Source organism: Callorhinus ursinus, unplaced genomic scaffold, assembly GCF_003265705.2.
Source record: "Callorhinus ursinus isolate GAN/ISIS: 27379988/994484 unplaced genomic scaffold, GSC_fseal_2.0 scaffold12, whole genome shotgun sequence".
Taxonomy (NCBI): domain Eukaryota; kingdom Metazoa; phylum Chordata; class Mammalia; order Carnivora; family Otariidae; genus Callorhinus; species Callorhinus ursinus.
Window position 1 is genome coordinate 38,177,480 of NW_027397074.1, and position 20,848 is coordinate 38,198,327.

Here is a 20,848-nt window from a genome sequence, read left to right on the forward strand (position 1 = left end):
GTGGAAGAGTCCAAGCAGCTGGCCCTTGCTGCCTCTGTGTGGGCAGTTGGGTATACCGTCACATCCGGCACTGCTCCCCTCATCACCATGATTTGTCACTGGCTCTGTTAGTTTGCTAGCATTGTACTGAAATACCGCATATGGGTGGTTTAGAAAAACAGGTACTATGGTCGCACAGTAGAGGCAAGAAATCTGAAAGAGAGGTGACAGAGAGCCATGCTCCCTCTGCAGATGCTGGGAAGGATCTGTTCCAGAATTCTCTGCGAGCTTCCGGTCGTTCCTTGGCTTGTGGCGGCTTACCTCCAGCCCTCACATGGCTTTCCCCTGCTGTGTGTGCCTGCGTCCGAATTTCTCCTTTTTAGAAGGACACTGGTTATAGTGGATAAGGGGCCCACCTTACTCCAGAATGATACTGTCTTGTCTTAACCAATTACTTCCTCAGCGACCCTATTTCCAGATAAACTTTTATTCAGAGGTACTTGGGGTTAGGACTTTCATATGTGAATTGGGGCGGGGGGATGCCATTCAGTAAGTAACACTGGCCTTTCCAACAAGGGATATTTGGGCAAAGATTAAAATAAGGAAATCATGGTTAAAAAATGAGTCAGGAAAGAAGGAAGTATGGGAAGAAGGAAATTCAAAGAGACATCCCAAAAAGGCAGAGAGTTCAGTTTTCACGAGTGGCAAGGAAAAACTTGGGAGACCTCCCCATCATGAGTTATTATAAGCATGGGAAGTATTGATTGATTCATCGATCCCTTCGCAGCTTCAGTCCTCTGATGATACACACTGGTGGTAGGTAGAGTCTATGACTGCACTGCTAATTGAAGTATTAGTGTCGCTGTTCCTGCTTGGCTTAGGACACTGACTGTGAGTGGGAGTCACGGGGCAGGTGAGAGCGACGGCCCATTGCCACCAAGGGCGAGAGACTTCTCCCCTGATCCTTCTTCGGGGGCTTCTCGGTGGCCTTCAAGAGGAAGGCTGTTGCTTTGATCCGGGATTGTGAGCTCACAGCTGATTTACTCAGGGTTAGAGATGATCTGAAAACGTGTCCTCAAGAGCTCCTAGGAAGGAACTTTATTGCTTCGAGAATCTGGTAAGGTCCAAACCTCAAAGCATACATTAAAATAAAAGGAAAACTCTGCTTTATAACTTGGGGTTTCATTTGCCTCAGAGTAATTTCACAGCTTTCCCAAGGTAGTTTTGTCGTGTGGTCCTGTGAAGTCAACCTCATGGACCTGCCTGAGCCTCTCACGATGACCCGTCTCTTCAGTTGTTGATGGTTTGCAGCTGAGATGTGCTTGTCCTGGTACAAGTGACCCCAACCTTGCTTTTCCACGAAGTGCTTTGGTAAAAAAGTCATCTAGGTGCATCAGTCAAGGCCAGAAGCTTACATTCATTTGAGAAAAGCAACCTAGAACTAACATGATGGTGTCTCATTTGTTGCATTTGGGTATCTGTATCCTTATATTTCAGTTTCTTTCTTTTCTCAGTATTTATAACATAATTATGACCTATTTCATCCTCTAAGATGATAAGGCCAACTTATTCCGAACTGTAAAATGTAGCAATAATATCCGTAGCTCAATCATTCAGAATCTCTTCCACAATATAGAACAAGGGATTAGTTGGCCTTGCTGGATTCTGAAGGTTTCAGCAAATCTCCTGAAAATTTCATATAAATTTTCTAGAGTGCTCGAGGACAGACAAAGCTTTGTTGCAAAGGAAGTAAGAATCCTAGAGGCAAGTGTTGAATCTGCATGAAGTAAATCACATGTGAGATGTCTGTTGGCCTAAACAAATCCAGTCTTTCCAAAATAATTCTACAGCACAAGTTTCTGGCATGAAGACATTCTCCCTTTGATGTTTGCTGCACATGGCTGCTGGTGTAAAATTGGGGTCTTTCTTGCTAGTCAAAAAAACTTGAAGCCTTGCAGAAAGGCCTTGTATATGGACAGTAAGGAAGCAGTTAGAGTCCCGGATGTGATCTCCACAGGGACACTTAGTTGGGCATCCAGTGTGAGGGGCCTCTTTTTTTGATGGGGAAGCAGATGAACAAAGGCTAAAGGTGTAAAATAAAAATTCAGATTGCGTGTCTAGAAACTTTTCCCAAAAATGAAACAGACAGAGTCCCTAGGCCCTGCAGTCTTCTGCCATGGGTGTGCTGTCTCAGCAGGTGTCGCATCAGCCGAATCCTTCAGACCCCCCAGGGTCACGCGCTCTTGATTGGCGTGGGCGGCAGTGGCAAGCAGAGCCTGTCCCGGCTGGCAGCTTACATTTGCAGCCTTGAGGTCTTCCAGATCACTCTGACCGAAGGCTTCGGAATCCAAGAACTTCGGGTGAGTAAGAGTGGGAGGCAGCCCGTCTCCCGTCCTGCCCGGCGGATAAAGCCTGAGCCGGTAGCGTGCCCACATCCGCTCTGACTCCTAGATTTGACCAAGGCTTCCCCAACCAAGAGGGGGAAGTCTTTGTGGGGATTTAGTTATATTTGTCTGTTTCTCCTTCATGGTAAATTTAGTAATCATAAAATTTGTAAGTGTTTATAGGTATATAAACCTATAAGCCTATAGACCCAACTCAGAAAATATTTTATTAAATACTTATAACAGGGGGCACCTAGGTGGTGCAGTCAGTTGGGCGTCTGACTCTTGGTTTCAGCTCAGGCTATGATCTCAGGGTTGTGGGATCGAGCCCCGCACTGGGCTCTGTGCTCAGCCTGGGGTCTGCTTGGGTTTCTCTCTCCTCCTCCCTCTGCCCCACCTCCCTGTGCGCACGCTCGCTCTCTCAAATAAATCTTTTGAAAAATAGTTTACATGCTTGATTACAACAAACGTGGCTTTTCCTTTGTATTGACCACACCTGCTGTTCGACACAGTTAATACTCCTGTACGTTGGAGGGGGAGAAAAAGATACTGCCTTTACAAGTCCACTTTGGATGAATCGTGAAAATAAAATGTGGTGAGAATACATTCATTCAGGAAACCCCCGTGTGCTTTTAAAAGTTGGCTTTTTCATCACAACAGTACTTAAAAATAATATTCAGAGTTTGTGGCAAGTGAAATGTGGGTGAAATGCGGCCATTTTCAACCCAGAAAAGAAAACAAATCCCATGCATTCAATATTATTATTAAACAAAGCTAAGTAAATAACCAAACAAAAACTGTTTTCAGTGAAATAGTTGTTGAAATGAGCAGACTCTTCCTTTTACTGCGTTGCTTGGCAAAGGCGTCACCAAATTCATTTTCAGTCTATTCGGAGGGAGTTGTCCACCAGCCGCCGGTTGTCATCCCTATGGTCCATTAAGCCAGGAACATGGCGCTCATCATTAAATGCCAGAAAAGGAGGTGATGTCATGCTCTTTGCCCCCAGGCGGGATCACTGAGAGGGAAGAAGGTGTGAATAGGGAAAGCTCTCAAGTTATAGTTCCTGAGTTCTTCCCAGCCCTCACACACATACTCCCCACGTCACATCAGCATTTTAACAGTGCATGAATGATGGCCTCCTTTCCTTACAGGTAGATCTTGCCAATTTGTACATCAGAACTGGAGCCAAGAACATGCCCACTGTGTTCCTCCTGACAGATGCCCAGGTTCTAGATGAGAGCTTTCTCGTGCTGATTAATGACTTGCTGGCATCAGGTGATTAAACCAACACATTCCTTGAAAGATCTTCCCCAATGACAAATTATCTGTAGTTGCAGTGAACTTTAAAGAGAGCTAATTTGTCTTTGAGATGTTTGCTGGGGCAGTCTTTGGGGAGAAACCTATAACCCTAAGTAATTTGAGGGGTATCGCGTTCTTAGTCTGTTTGTGGATGTGAGTGAGGTGCCTTGGAGAAGCCTTCAGTGAGGTAAATGTTATTCCTACACATACGAGCTCAGTGGGTGTGTCTGTCAGGGCTTGTCCTCAGCGTGTGGCGTGTCCTGTAAATGCAAAAAAAAAAAAAAAAAAAAAAAAAAAGATATTTCTGATTTCAAACTCTTCATCCTTTAAACTGAACTTTGTATGATAGAGCATTGCTATCTAAAATTTAAATTGTGACTGTCTTTCAGTAATTCTTCTCATTCCTTTGCGGGCAGGAGAAATCCTGGATCTGTTCAGTGATGAAGATGTAGACAACATAATTTCTGGAATTCGTAGTGAAGTTCGTGGTCTAGGCATGGCGGACTCCAGAGAAAATTGTTGGAAATTCTTTCTGGCCAGGGTGCAGCTACAGCTCAAAGTAAGGAACCCTTGTTTACTTGCATAATATTTAAAACCTGCTCTTGGAACTATGACACAGTTCTGTCAGGATTCATACCATGACTTTGAATTGCAGCCATTCGTTTTGAAAGGACATTTGCATTTTTACATGTGCCCATGTCCGGAGTAAACCTTCCTGAAGTTGCCCGTGATGCTGAGCATCTACGAAACATGGCGCTGAGCAGACAGTGCGGTGCTCGATTGAACTGGACGTGGTCTCTGTCCCGGAGGGGCTGACACTGCTCCAGGAGAGAAGGACCCTCACAAGTAATGATAGTACAGGACTGATGTGGGTAGTGCCACGGGTTACAGATGAGAGCAGCATCCTTCACTGCACTGGGCTCGCTAGAGGAAGCGCTGTGCCGTGGGTCGGGCATGGGTTGGAATCCATGGAGAAGCAATGAGTGGGGAGGAGCCTTCAGGGAGAGGAAATAGCATTTATGTAAGAGGAAGGTTGGACTGGACAGGACCCCTTCAGAGAAACCCAAGATGGCTCTGAACGACTGGAACACAGGCTTCCTTTTGGGAGAAGGAGGTGGATCAGGCTGGGAAGTAAGTTAGGACAAGGTAGGGGGCTGAAAATCATGAAGGGAGAGGTGGGCGAGGTTTGAATTACAGAACTGAATTATGTCAGAACTTCGAGGCAAGCCATTTAGGTGTATTAACCAGATACCCTGAGGCTCCCCCGAGAGGTTCCCCCCCCACCCCCAGATGACTCTGCTTCAGTGTGGCTCCTAGAGATACAATGTAACCAAATACTAGCAGCAGTGAAGATCAAGTACTGTAAGAAATGCCTCTGAACTCATGGCAGGAAGCCCAATTTAAGGCAAAATCTGGCTTCCTGGTGTAGAAATGGTTAGTAACCTAGACAAGTTTCCACTTGGCTGCTGCTTCTAGTATTTCTGGTTTGTCAAGCTAGTAACAGGGTCCAGGCGGCAAAAGAGCCTGGAGCCCCCAGGGAAAGGGGATAGGGGCATTGCATTAGCCGGGAATATACCTCTCCTTGGAGGTGTGGAGTGTTTGTAAGCTTCTCGTCCGCCCTACTCTGTTAAATTCCACATGAATCTTACTGAGCAATTCTGGGCTGCCGTTAGATCAGGATTTACGGTTCAGTGGCCCAAAGAGTTTTTGTCCCTATCAAAATGTTACTAAGAATATTTTTGCTAGGTCATATGTAACAAGGCCAGAGATTTCTCCCTGTTCCATGGCGGTACATTTGGATCACATTTTCTTTATGAAATGGAAAAACAAGTACAATAATAGAATATGAGATGGTAATGTTATAAATCACTGACTATCGAGGTCTGTTCCTCAGAGCAACAGAATCAACATCACCTAGAAACGTTTTAAAAATGTGGGTTCTCCCCTGGTCCCAGCCCAGACCTCTGGAATCAGAAACTCTGCACGGGATGCACAATGTAAGTTGTAATAAGTTCTCCAGGTAATGCTGAGGCACGCTGAAATTTTGAGAACCATTGTTCAAAATAATGCAAGGCTGCCTGGGTGGCTTAATCAGTTAAGCATCGACTCTTGATTCCAGCTCGGGTCATGACCTCAGAGTTGTGAGGTTAAGCCCCATGTGGGCCCCGTGCTGGGTGTGGAGCCTGCTTGAGATTCTCTCTCCCTCTCCCTCTGCCCCTTCCCACCTGCTCCTTCTCACACACTCTCTCTCTTAGGGGGGGTGGGGGGAAGGCTGAAGTAAGTGCCCTTTACATATGTCTTTTATACACACCTTCACTTGCTTCCGTGGGATAAATTCCTGGAAGGGGTATTGCTGGGTTCAATAGTTGCAGCTTAAAATACGCCTGCCAGTTCTTTGCCGTGCTTCTTACTCACAGGTAGGGTCTCAGTCCTCGCTTGTTGAATCAGGGTGGGCTTGCAAGCGTAGGACCCCAGACAGGACTCTGAGGAACTTGGGAGGCTCAGCTCCAAAGGGCCTGCTTTTCCACTGACTTGCACGTGATTTTGTTTATCGGAGTTCTCTGTATACTGAGCAGTTCGTCTTGCATATGTGTTGCGTCTATTTTTCCTAATAGCATTTGTCTTTTAAATGTTCATACAGTACGTACTTGTTTATAACTTGAAGTGTTTTCTTTTTAGATTTGGAGATGCTTTTGACTTCATAGCATAGTTTTTCTCTCCAAGATGATAAAACTCAGTGGCTAGAAGCATTTAGAACTCAACTGGGCAGTAAAGTAGAAAATATCGAAAAATTGAAAGACCCATGCTTTCTTGTCTTTCCCTCCTGCCAGCGCCCTTCCTGGTGCCTCCTGCCTCGTGAGCACCACGTGAGGGCAGTGGGGTGTGCATTCGCAGGAAGGAGGGTGCAGGCAACCTCAGGGCACTCTGGGTAGGAAACCAAGGCTTCCCCCAAGACCCTAAGCTGACGTCTTGGAGGCCGTGTGTATCACCTGCCACCTCCACCTACCAGGGAGTCGAAGGAAGTGAATTTTTTATCTTGTCACATGGCCTTTATGAATAAAATTAGAAATGGGATTTTGGAATAGCAACAGGATCCATCATTCCAGTATCTTTATGTTTTGTATTTAAAACTTGACTACATCTGGAATATATTACCATACATGGTAGAGAGTGAGCTGAGAGGTTTCAAGTTATTTTTTTTCCAAAACGGTATCCTTTTATCTTAAAACCGTGTATTCCTTCCTTACTGATTTAGAGTAATACATCTATTATATGTCATATTGGGTCTGTTTCTAGATCCTCTATTTTCTTTTCTTGGTAAGTCTCGGTACTACTGATCCCAGCCTTGTACTGTATAAATTATTAAGGTTTTGTTACACATTTTTATATCAAATATCTCACTGTTCTTGTCTAGTTTTTCTTTGTTCTCACATGCCTACAGATCTAGAAAAATATCAGAATCATTTTTTCAAATTCTAAATACATTCTGTTTTAATTTTGATTGAAATTGTACTGATGGCTTATTTTATATTTGGGAGAATTTAATCTTTTTAAAGTTTTTTATGGAAGGAATATTTTTTTCATAAGGTTTTCTGATAGTGTATTGTTTGTATATAGAGAGCTATTGATTTTTAACTTTATAACCCATTGTGTTTATAACCAGCCTCTCTGATAGTTTCTATTAGTGGGTTGCTATCACATAGCATGCAGGTAATATTTTGTCTTTTTTAATATTCTATTTATCGGCTTTCCTCTAGGTCTTACGTTGGCTCTATCTTGTCAAGGAAGTTTCTATTAAATTCCTTTTCAGCATCTGTTGAGATAATTATATGGTTTTGCTCCTTGAACTTACTAATATTCATGCAGTACAGATGGATGTACAGAAGTTTTACATTTTATACTGTTTTAAATCCACCAGTCTTGGGGCGCCTGGGTGGCTCAGTTGGTTAAGCGTCCGACACTTGGTTTTGGCTCTCAGTGTTCTGGGATGGAGCTCTGCGCAGAGCGGGGAGTCTGTTTGACATTCTCTCCCTCTGCCCCTCCCCCCACTTGCGTTCTTTCTCTTTCTCTCTCTCTCTCTCTCTCTCTCTCTCTCTCTCAGATCTTTAAACAGTAAAAAATAAACCCATCAGTCTTTCCCATCACCTGTTTCCTTTGACTCCACTTCAGGAAGCCTTCCCAAAGCTGGGACCAGTTTTATGTCCCTCTCTTTTCCGAGGCCCCTTTTCAGCATTTACCTCATTACAAGCTAGAATTTATTTTGGAGTTCAGTATGGATCATTTTCCCCACCTTGTCACAGGGTTTCTGATTGGATAATCTCTTTTCTACTAAAATGAATAGCAGGGTTTTTGGGGGCTTTGTACTGTTTTGGTTTATTTCCTGCTAAGGGGGAATAGGATATTTCCCTCAAACGCTCCCAAACCTTCTTGGCCTTGTCACTCAGGTTGCTGCATCATGAGAAGGAGTAGTGATCAGCATCTTACCCTGAAAGAGAAATAACATGGCTTGAAAGTGGGTCACCCTTTAGCTAGGAAATGGTAACATCTTTCTCTTCAATACATAAATACTACCCTGGCATCTTTGGATTTTTAAAGAATTCTGGCTTGCTCTGTGTTAGTTTCATATGCTGTGATATTCACCATCGTATACTAACGACTCCGAATTCCCGATGAGCAGATCCTTCCCTTGCATATGTTCCTAGCTGGGCAACATGGGAAGCTAAATGTGTTACAGGGTTGGTGAGCACACCTGGCAGGTCGAACTCAATGATGTGAAGTTACCACCCCATTACCCATGCTCACCACCCAAAGCCAGTTCCCATTTGGAATGCCAGGGCAGTAAGAACCTGTTGGCATGCAAAATGTGACCTCCGAATCCCACAGGGCAGTTCCCATTAATGATGATCAGATGTGAGCCCTTGGATTGCCTGAAATAAACCAGTGAATAAATTCCAAATGCCTTCTCTCCTTCACGTTTGCACACATGCATCTTTTCCTACGTAATACTCACTTTGCAACTAGAACGTAGTACTTTCATCTTCTCTCCTGTTGATTTTAGTTAACCCAAGAACTTTTCTTTCTTGCCTTCCTTCTTGGCCGTCTGATGCCATAGGGAAAGGAATGCTTAATGAATATAACAGCCCGTGATTGTTTCCCAAGACTTTAGATACTCATCTGTCTTGTTATGTATCTGTCTATAGAGGGTGTGTGTGTGTGTGTGCGCATGTGTATACACATACATACTCATGTGATTCTGTATTTTTAGAGAATGAAAGCATCCTTTCTGATGATATAAGATATATGTGTTCATTGTAGAGAATTAAAAAATACAGAACCATATGAAGGAAAAGAAATTGGGCTTTAATTATATTGCCTGGAGGTAACTACTGAAAACATTGGTATATCTCCTTCTAGTTTTCTATATGTATATAAATGCATGCAAAGTGCATATTCCAAACTGAAATGTTTTTCCACATCTGTCACAATTTTCTTCATACTCCTCTTTGCCTTTTTTACTAGAAGCCTCTCACAGGAAAAAAAAAATGAAATGATTCCAAGAATTTGGTGTATGGAGTGAAATATTTCACTCACATGTACTTTATTCAAGTTCTCTACTTGTAGAACACCTTTATTCATATATACCCTTTACCAAATTTCCTACTGGTTTGTTACTGTTTTCTTTGATTTATAGGAACTCTTTTTTATATCTGGATAATATTCCTGTGTCTGTAATGTTCTTGTCCATTTTACATGTTGCCATTGTTTGTCAAAGTTCATCACAATCCTAACTTTGTTTACAATGACTTCTCTTTTATATTATCAAAACATACCTAATTTTTCTTACATGGATTTTATGTGTTAAAGCTTTTTTTAGGAAGCATTTCCATACTTCATGGTTATGAAAATATTATTCTTAATTCTATTTAAATTAATGTAAAATACTCTGAACGGTTAGCTCTGGATGTGTCTACTACAAGGTGGCTTTTCTACTCTCCCCACCCCTAGATTCTCCAAACACCATTTATTATATAATATTTTACCACTTATTTGAAATGCTCCCTGTCTCATAATCATAAACTAAATGTCTAAATACATGGTATTCTAGTTTTTACTCTTATGTTCTATAACTCTGTTCATCTCAGCCTGCATCAATACCACACTGCTTTGCTTATTAGCTTTATAGTATATTCTGGAATCCAGTAGAATAATACCTTCTCCCTTTTCTACATTTACTGAGCTATTTGTACCTTTACTAGATGAACTATGGAATCAGCTTAACATTTAAAATAAATCCTATGAGGGGCACCTGGGTGGCTCAGTAGGTTAAGCATCTTGATTTTGGCTCAGATCATGAGATCGAGCCCCAAGCTGAGTGTGGAGTGTGCTTGAGATCCTCCCTCTCTGCCTGACCCCTCTGCTCATGCTCGCACACAGGCTGTCTCCCACTCTCTCTCACAATAAAAAAATTTTTTAAAAATCCTATGAGAATGTAGAGACTAAATTGAGGGTGATGGATACATCTACAGTATCGAATGTTTCCATACTGCTTTATTGATAACTTATAACTTAAGTTTTGTTCCTTGACAGTGTGAATTGTGAATATTCTCTTTTTACAAATGTCCTTTGATGTCCTTAGCCTTTTTTATTCCATATGAGCTTTAGAATCACTTTGTCAGGCGCCGCTCATCTTTTTGGGAATTTACGAGACTTGCCTAAAATTTATTAATGAACGTAAGAGGAATAAATACCTTTATAAGAGATAATCTTCTCCAGGAATGTGGCACATCTTGCCATTTGGTCAAAATGTCTTCACTGACCTTCAGTAAAGCATCTAGCTATCTTCATATGTTTTACACATTTCTTAAGTTCTTTCTCAATATTTTATATTATTTTTTGCTCTTGCCAAATTTTCCCACAGATCATGATGGGCATATAAGAGTGCCATTGACTGGAGGGAGGGTTGGATGGACAGATGCCTATTTGTTTGTTTGGTTGTTTGTTTGTTTGTTTGACCAGCCAGTCCATTGAACACTCCAGTAAGTTTCGCATTTTATACTTGAGTTTGCTGAGTAGGTAGTTACATAACCTTTGAATTTTTACTCTTCCTTTTTAATAATTACCTCTTTTCTGTGTGTTATAATAACCATAATTTTTGCGTACCATTTAAAACTTTTAAGTGATCATAGTAGCATCTTAGTCTTATTTTTTATTTTAATGGGAATGCCTTTAGCTTTCCATCATTAAGCTTTCTATCATTATATTGATTAAATATAGGCTTAAGATATTTTTAATATTTTTAGGAAGAGGTATTTTATCGTATATGACCTTTCATAAATCCTCTTGTTTTATCCTTTTTTTTTTTTTTAATCTTGGACTGTTTTATTATCATGTGGTTTTTACAACATTCCTTCTAGCCTTTTGAGAGTATGAAGCAAGTTTTCTTTTTTAGGTTCTTAGATACCTCAGTGGAATTACCTTCCCTGAAAATCTGCTGGATGTTTTTCAAATATTTCTTGTTTTCATAATATTTTTCCTCAGGCCTCAGCTGAGCTTCCCTTATTCTTCTGGGTTTTGTTGTTCTTTCTCCCTCTTCCTCCTCCCCCTTCTTCCTTCTTGGACAGAACAGAGAGCAATTCCTCTGTGGGGTTTGACAACAGCCAGGGTGGGTGACGGGCTCCTGGCTCCCACTGCAGCTCATCTAGGGAGCCTGAGAGTCTGAGCGGAGATGTTGAGCAACACTGCCCTTGAAACAACAGTTTAACACAGAAGCACGTAGCAGAAACCACAAGACTTAGCACCCCCACAAGTAATTTTCATGGTATATCTGTGACCTTGTATAAAACGCTCAAATACTTAACCTGTCCAGTAGAAAAGCATTGAAAATCAGATGTTGCAAAACCTTACCCTGGCATGATGGTCAAGTCTAATCGCCTCAGATCTTCATGGGTTAACAGGCAGAGCACCCAGCTTCCTTTCGTTCGTGTGTATGCCCACCCAGGACGGCTTGCTTTATCAGTGAGGAGTGCTGTCTTCTATCCCTCCTGCCCCTCACCCTGATCCTCGAGTTGGTGGAAGACAGCACCCGCTCTCATGGACAGCTTGTCCAGGGCCGATCCCAGGCCCTGTCAGGCTCTGCCCTGCCAATAGTGCTTTGCTGACCAGGACCACACCTCTCTGAATATAGTATGCTAACTCCTGCCCTTGCATTTTTGGATATTATTTACATAAGAGGAATGGGAAGAACATCAGAGAGAGATGAAAGGTGTGACCTTGTATTTTGTATCTGAGGTTCACTGTTCTTGAAATTTCATGAAACAGCCAAACATTTTTGTTTTTTGGAGGTAGGGTCAAAGAAGAGAGTCAAGGATGATTTCAGGGACTTTGGCCTGACTAAACGGGATAAAGGACATACCATTTATTGAAATAGGGAACATGGGAAGAGGTATGCCTTGTATTTGTTTGGTGGATGAGGGTAAATAAAAAGTTCTACCTAAAGTTAAGATGCCCATTAAACATTCAAAGAGAGACGAACAGGATACAGTTGAAAGTAGCCATTGGAGTCTGGAGAGGCAGGTGGGGCTAGAGATGGAGTTTAAAGCCACCCATGGGGTTAGATGATGAAGTTACGACCTGTGCAAAGACAAGAGGTCCAAGGGCTGGTTCAAAACAAATTAGGATGCAAATAACAAAATTTCATCTTGCTCTAAAGAATATTTCACATCGCCATCTGTTGACTCCTTGATCTTTCCACCGGGCCTCAGCAAGTATTTGCTGAGTGCCTGTGATGTGCTGGTCCCTGAATCTAGGGTAGTGAGGAAGAGCCAGCCCCTGCCCACCTCTGTGTTGGAAAGACAAACCTGAACCTCCAAATCACACAAACTGAGTATACAATTACACCTCTGTATGAGAGGTAAAGGGTATATAGGATAACAAAAGACAGAACAAGGAAGGTATCACTGAGGGGGGGAAAGGACTGGGAAGTATCTCCAAGGTGTCTATTCTAGTAGATATCATCTCCCTTATTTTATATTATAAAAGAAATTTTTAATACCAGAAGTGAAGGGCTTAATCAAAGACTAAAGGATTTATCCATTTAAATTGAATAAACTTGAGGCGCCTGGGTGGCTCAGTGTTAAGCGTCTGCCTTCAGCTCAGGTCAGGATCCCAGGATCCTGGGATCGAGCCCCGCATCGGGCTCCTTGCTCAGCGGGGAGCCTGCTTCTCCCTCTCCTACTCCCTCTGCTTGTGCTCTCTCTCTCTCTCTCTCTCTCTCTCTCTCTCTCTCTCTCTCTCTGGCAAATAAATAAAATCTTAAGGAAGGGAGGGAGGGAGGAAGGAAAAAAATTGAATAAACTTTGCATTTTGGAAAGCATGGTTCATGTTTTTCACATTCTGCTTACATTTGGATACAGGGTTTGCAGCACAGTATGGGGCTTGTGCTTGCAAATGCCCGTGTGTGTGGAGTTAGCACGTGGTGTCGGCAGAAATGCCGACCACTAGCAGAGCAGCACAGATCACAAGCCAAAAACTTGGCATGACGTGGTTTAATATGGGCCTATTCTGTAGATCATTAGGCACCTATCGTCTATTTGAAAAAGTAAAAACAAAACACTGTTATACAATGTACGGAGCTGCAGACTGGCCTGGAAAGTAGTATGTGAGCACGTGAGTCCCTGGCATCAAGCAGGGCAGCTGAGATGAGGGAACACATTCCTCCTGTAGATAGGAATATACAGCAGGGAGAACAGAGTGGGGAGTATAACTCCTAATGTCTTTACTCCCCAGGAATGGATTTGCTTCTTGCTCTCTTTTGGGATTCCACATACAATTTCTTGATGAATTGAGTTTTGTTTTTTTAAAAAAGAAAGAAAACTCCCCAATGTAGGGGCGCCTGGGTGCTCAGTTGGTTAAGCATCCAATTCTTGATTTCGGCTCCGGTCACAGTCTCAGGGTTGTGAGATTGAGTCCACATGGGGCATGGAGCCTGCTTAAGATTCTCTCCCTCCATCTGCCTCTGCCTCTCCCCCCACCCCCCAAAAAAACAAACAAAAACTCCCCAGTGTAAAATATTACCTCTTATAAAAATTGGCACTGACCAATATTCATAAATAAAAGGTTGTGTGAATTATTTCATTATATGTTACCTAAAAAGAATGAAATATAAAAATGTATTGCATGTGTATATGTTGAAGATGCTATTGGAGTTCATGAAAATAATTGAAATTAAAAGGTTATTGGATGGTGGTTGATAAGGGAAAATATAAGAATGATTAAATGATATTAAAACAGTCAAACAAGGGAAGAGTTTGTCTGCTAAACTTCCTAAGAGGATTCTCTCAGTAAGATTCAGATCTTATCACTCTTGAAAAATACTTAGACTTTTGAGAATAAATGCAAACCTAAGTTACAGATAGAAGCTTCTGAAGTAAATATGTGGGAGGGTTACTTCTATCTGAGAATATATTGACTAGAAAAAAATAGAGTGACGGTAGCAATTCACATTTCCATTACAAGAGGAAATGGACTGAGTCCTGTTAGTGGTATACAAATAAATGTGTACTTATGATGGAATCTTACCCAAAAGAAATTGAAATGTATTACAAAGCACAATGAAAAATGGGTTATTGCGAATGAGTCCTAACACCTATGGCAGGGGGAGAAAAGGAATAGAAAATTCTATGGTATGGTTTCCAAAAGCAAGATTCTGACGTCCAAATGTTAGAGCTGTAGGAAGTACATAGATGGTGATTTCAGGGTTTGCTTCTTACTTGTGAGAATTTGCTTTTAGAAAAGAACACAGCTATCTGAGGCATTTTTAACTTTATTTCCTTAGCAGACTTTTCTTTCAGTCCACTGCTGGGAACTAACTGAAGCCAATTTGGTCATTTGCAGTTGTCAGGGACTGTTTGGGAGGAGGTGTATATTTCAGTGACATTCAGTCCTTACAGGTAGATGGCACCTGTTCCGGGGTGGGGGAGCTCTTGTCCCCCAGGATCCCAATTCGGGTGTGTTTCAAGTAGAGGAAGTCTCAAACTGAACTCGGGTACACATAGAGTTTGTGGGTCTTAAAGTTTCCAAAACCAGCTCTGTTCTTTTGGGAAACGGAAGAGCTCTTACCAGAAGGACCTTCTGGGGCAGTTGTAGTAGTTATTCTCATGGTACGATTCAGCTGGTGTTTTCACTGGAATCGCATAAAAACAATTTTTCTGTAAGCTGTTTACCACAGGACTGGTCAAAATCAAAGTCTAAAAAGCCAAAGGGTATATTTGTTGGGATACTTCGATATCTAGACTTTCCTCTTTGGTTCCTTCAGTGGTGGAAGTAGAAGTCTAATATTTCCGTTTTCCTCAGATACCTTGGACACTCTTCCTTTCATCAGTAAAAAAATCAGATCCGGTGTGCATGATGCTAACTAATCAACCATTTATGTTGATGAAAGAAGTTAGCAAAGAGCGCAGGTAGCCGATTTTGCATTGTGAGTTTCTGTTAGAAATAGGAAATGCTGGTTAAGCGTCCCTGGCCTCTGCAGTTTCTCTTGAAGTACTTCAGATACGAGCCAATGGCCCCTAAGATAGAAAATGAGTATTTCCATGCAGATCATATGAGAGTGAAGTTACTTCAGAGGTAGGTTATACAGGACCAGATAGCTCTCACTGGTGAATTCTATCAAATACTTAATATCAGAATGTATACTAATCCTCCTCAAATTCCTCCAAACAATTGAAGAGGTGGAAACACTTATTTTACAAGGCCAGCATTACCCTAATACCAAAGCAGACAAGGATGTCACCAGAAAAGAACTTAGAGGCCAGTATCCCTGATAGAAAGGTACGAAAATCCTCAACAAACTAGGAGCAAACTGAATTTAATAGTACATTAAAGCAACCCTACCCCTTGATGAAGTGGGATTTATTCCAGGGATGCGGGGATGGTTCAACATCCACAAGTCAATCCACATGACACACCATATTAACAAAATGAAGGATAAAAATCATGATGATCTCAACAGATGTAAAAAAAGCATTTGAAAAAATAGAACATTCATATATAATGAAAACTCACCAAACTGAGACTATACCTCAGACAACAAACTCAACAAACTCAGAACCCAATTGAAAAATGGGCAAAGGACCTGAACGCTCCTTTTTTCAAAGAAGGAACACAAATGGCCAACATGTACATGAAAAGGTATTCAACATTACTCATAATCAGGAGATGCAAATCCAAACCACAATGAGATAACACCTCACACCTTTTGTTGTTTCTGTTTTTAAAGTTTTTATTTAAATTCCAGTTAACATCAGTGTAATATGAGTTTCAGGTGTACAATATAGTGATCCAACACTTCCATACAACACCTGGTGTTCATAACAAGTGCACTCCTTAATCCCCATCACCTATTTAACCCATCCCCCCACCCACCTCCCCTTGGGTAACCATCACGTCTCTATAGTTAAGAGTCTGTTTCTTGCTTTGCCTCTCTTTTTTATCTTCTCCTTCGTTCATTTGTTTTGTTTCTTAAATTCCACTTATGAGTGAAATCATATGGTATTTGTCTTTCTCTGATGGACTTAATTTCACTTAGCATTATACAGTCTAGCTCCATCCATGTCATTGCAAATGCAAGGATTTCATTCTTTTTTATGGCTGAGTAATATTCCTCTGTGTGTGTGTGTGTGTGTGTGTGTGTGTGTGTGTGTGAGAGAGAGAGAGAGAGAGAGAGAGAGACATTTTCTTTACCCATTCATCAGTTAATGGACACTTGAGCTGTTTCCATAATTTGGCTATTGTAGATAATTCTGCTATAAACATCAGGGTGTAGATATCCCTTTGAATTAGTATACTGGTATCCTTTGGGTAAATACCCAGTAGTGCGATTGCTGGGTCATAGGGTAGTTCTATTTTTAACTTTTTGGGGAGCCTCCATACTGTTTTCCAGAGTGGCTATACCAGTTTGTATTCCCGCCAACTGTGTAAGAGGGTTCCCCTTTCTCCACATCCTCGCCAACACCTGTTCCTTGTGTTGTTGATTTTAGCCATCTGACAGGTGTGAGGTGGTATCTCATTTTAGTATTGATGTGTATATCCCTGATGATGAGTTTTCATGTGTTGGCCATTTGGATGTCCTTGGAAAAATGTCCATTCATGTCTTCTGCCCATTTTTTAATTGGATTATTTGTTTTTTGCGGTGCTGTGTTGATCAGTTCTTTATATATTTTGGATACTAACCCTTTATTGGATATATCATTTGAAGATACCTTCTCCCATTTTGTAGCTTATCTTTTTTTTTTTTTAGTTGTGTTGATTGTTTCCTTTGCTGTGCAGAAGCTTTTTATTTTGATGAAATCCCAGTAGTTTATTTTTGCTTTTCTTCCCCTTGCCTCAGGAGACATATCTAGAAGGAAGTTGCTACAGCCAGTGTCAAAGAATTTACTGCCTGTGTTTTCTTGTAGGATTTTTATGGTTTCAGGTCTCCCATTTAGGTTTTTAATCCGTTTTGAACTTACTTTTGTGTATGGTGTGAGAAAGTGGTCCAGTTTCATTCTTCTGCTTGTGGCTGTCCAGTTTTCCCAACACCATTTGTTGAAGAGAATGTCCTTTTCCTATTGGATATTCATTCCTGTTTTGTTGAGGATTAGTTGACCGTATCATTGTGGAGTCATGTCTGGATTTTCTGTTCTGTTCCATTGATCTGTGAGTCTATTTTTATACCAGTAACATGTGGTTGTGGTTGTGATCATTACAGCTTTGTAATATAACTTGAAGTCCAGAATTGTGATGCCTCCAGCTTTGCTTTTCTTTTTCTAGATTGCTTTGGCTATTCAGGGTCTTTTGTGGTTTCATACAAATTTTAGGATTGTTTGTTCTAGCTCTGTGAAAGATGCTATTTTTCACCTCACACGGTTTTAGGTTTACTTTTTTAAACCTAAAAAAGTAAATGTTAGATAACCTAACACCCTTTTTAAAATCTTTGTGTTTTTATTACTTAAAAATCCTCTGCTATTTTAATCTCCTAAAATTAAGGGAAATACGATAGGGAAATTATCCAGGATGATTTTTCCCCATAGTAATGTGCTTTGAGGCAACAACAACTTTACCTGTAAAGTTGTTGAAACTTTTTTTCTTTTTTTAAGTAACAGAGCATGGAGTTGATGGAGCACCATTCATGCTTCAGCAACTGTGAGGAGGTCTTGCCACATACATTGTATCTGTTCCTGGTGACCCTGGGATGTGACTGTGATCTCTCCTTTTTGGAGACGAGGACAGTACAGGACAATTAAACGTGGCTGTTCTCACATCATCTAGGAACCGGTGGCAGAGGTGACATTCCATTCCATGCTCATAACCAAAAAATGTGGAGACCATGTTAGAAAAGAACAACCACCTATTTCCAGACATTAGCATGGGCTCTCAGAAAAATCTCACATAGGACTACTATCAAGGAAAGCTGGATGGGAGGAGAAATTCTGTGCTAGACTTCTAGCAAAACTAAAAATTACTGAGTAACACATTGGGTCAATAATTGCACAACTCAAGTTTGGTGTGATACTGGCCTTTTCTTTCTTAGGAGGTACTAATAACCAAGCATCTCTCTGTAAATTCGTTCCCAAGGTCAGTTTTAGATGATAGAATTTAGGTTATTCATGATTATCTAATTTATTTAGAATCCTCTAAATTTTTCATTTTCACTTTCTATATAGAAGGAGACTTACATTCTATGAGTATTTCACCAACTGCAGAAGCATTGAAAATGTGTTTGATTTAAATATTCCCATAGAAAATTTTAAACTGGAAGGTTATAGCAGCAGGTGTCGGAGTCACCTGGAGGGCTTGTTGAAAACTGATTGCCAAGCCCCATCCAGAGTTTCTGATTCCTTAGGTCTAGATTGGGTCCAAGAGTTTGCTTTTCTAACCAGCGCCTAATAATCCTTTGAGAATCACTGATGGCCTGCCAACCGCCCTCCATGTAAAATGAAGCTGGCATTATGAGGATCCTTATTTAAGCCGTAATAAATAACATAGAGAACTGTGTAAAATTCAGCTGTAAAATTGTAGAAAAGAAAAATAATTCTTTCCATGAGAAATCTGTATTTCAATAAATAATGAATTTATATCATTATATCATTATATCATTATATTAACTCAAAGTATTTTTCCTTTAGGCTTAAACACACATGGTTCCGGTACTTTGTTTTCTAATATTTTCCATAGACCTAGTAATGTGCCAGTACCAAAAAGGGAAATGCAGTAAGTGTAGAAGTGATGGAAATATTTAAGATCTCAAAAGGATCCTTTTTTCCCTCCTTTGCCTTGGCTACAATTATTTATAAATGAAGCTTCTAAATTTGCCAGGAATGAGAGAGAAACTGGGTGTGGAAACCGAACTTCTAGGACAGAAAGAAATATTCAGGTATGGGGAGAAAGGAAGGCTGGTGGGAGAAACCTAAGAACTATGATGGAAAGTGAAAATTCTGCGTTCTAACTGAAGTTCGTTAACCCAGTACATGCACTCTTAGGGCAGTTATTCAATTTGTAACTAGACTCTCACATATAATGAATACCTGATCAGTCAGCTTATGTACTGTTAAACATTTTAAATATTAGGATTTATCAAGTTTTTCAAGAGCCATACTATTTAAACATAGTGAACCCACATGTTAAGTAAGATATTATATGGCTTCCTATATGCTGGAGATTTTTAGGATGTGAATTTTTTTAAATGTTCTAAGAAAAAATATCATACCTTTTGAAAAGTGATTTCATTGGTTGCCTGATCTCAAAGGGTTAGAGACTGAGGTGAGAGAGTTCCAGGCTTTGTTTTCTCTCAAGTCCATGCCATTCCTAGAGAAGAGGAAACCAGGATGGGTAAATTCCCAGACCTTACCCCAGTGGGCGTCACTATTATCCCCAGTGCCCTCAAGTCCACAGGAACCTAGGAGAGAAGGGAGAGCATGAAAGGAGTGCTTCCTGAACACCTCCTTTGTGCTGGCACTTCACATAGGGCATCTCATCTGAGAGCCATGTGACACTCAGAGATGCCCAGAAGGGACACTCAGAGCCAACCTCCTTTGTCTCCCCTCACTCAGCTTGTGGACCCCACCACAGCCAAGCTCAGGTGCTCCTTCCAGATCAAATCCCTGTGTCACTACAGAGAGCATGGAAACATAATCAGATATAAATTAACTCTTAAATCATCAAATACACAGATCTTCGGATTTAAACCAGAAACTTAACATTTTCTCACCAGGAGCATGTATAAACTGAATTTTTTATTCCTTTAAAAAGGTGAAGAATGCAGGTGGGTTTATTTTAAATGAAAACAAAGTAAACATTCGATATGATACAAATTGTTTTTAAGTGATTTACAAAGTTTTACTGGACCTGAAGAATTACAGAATGGAAGGAGACAGAAGGTGAAAGTACTGGTGTTATTTTATCATGGTGATTGGGTTCGGATATTTATTTTCTATTGCTATACTGTTACTTGTGTAATAGAAAAGAATACATTTCTCATTATTAATGATAATCATCAAAAATGTTTAAAAGGAGAGGGACCAATTTGAAGGAAGGTACACAGCAGTGTTTCTGAATGTTCCATGGGGCAGCCACCTGGGGGAGGCTTATCCTTTGGTTAGCACGGAGGTTAATGTTGCTTTCTCCTCCGTAGTGCTTTAGGATAGTTTCATGTCTTGCTTGGCTGCGCTCCTTGCTTTCATTGTCTAGGATTGCAGTGTAATTCTTGGCTCACTCATCACCCTCCCCTTTCTGCCCTGCCCCCATGTCTCCACAGATCATTCTGTGTTTCTCTCCCGTTGGTCAAACGTTGAGAGGGAGAGCTCGGAAGTTCCCTGCCATAGTTAACTGCACAGCTATTGACTGGTTTCATGCGTGGCCACAGGAGGCTCTGGTCTCAGTCAGCAGGAGGTTCATTGAAGAAACCAAGGGAATTGAGGTATGCTGTGTCAGCCTCTGAATCTCTCTGTCTCTCTCTCACACACGCATACTCACTCACTCTGACCAAAAGTCCTCAGTAAAGAAGTAACTTCCAAAATACATCTCCTATAGAAAAGTTATCCCTTTTATTAGAGATAAGATCATCTGTGTTTACATTCTATGGAATATGGTAGTTGACCTCTTTGTACCAGGTTGAATGTCTGTGCACACATGAGCACACACAGCATACA

General features: G+C 41.0%; 1 protein-coding gene across 1 annotated transcript in view; it reads left to right on the forward strand.

The window, feature by feature from the left end:
- Nucleotides 1-20,848, forward strand: part of DNAH11 (dynein axonemal heavy chain 11) — a 320,004-nt gene that overhangs the window by 187,456 nt on the left and 111,700 nt on the right. Inside the window, exons 52-55 of the mRNA XM_073898943.1 lie at nt 2,177-2,339; nt 3,515-3,638; nt 4,079-4,221; nt 20,455-20,616. Coding sequence (XP_073755044.1) covers nt 2,177-2,339; nt 3,515-3,638; nt 4,079-4,221; nt 20,455-20,616 — 592 coding nt within the window. The remainder of the gene's footprint in view (nt 1-2,176; nt 2,340-3,514; nt 3,639-4,078; nt 4,222-20,454; nt 20,617-20,848) is intronic.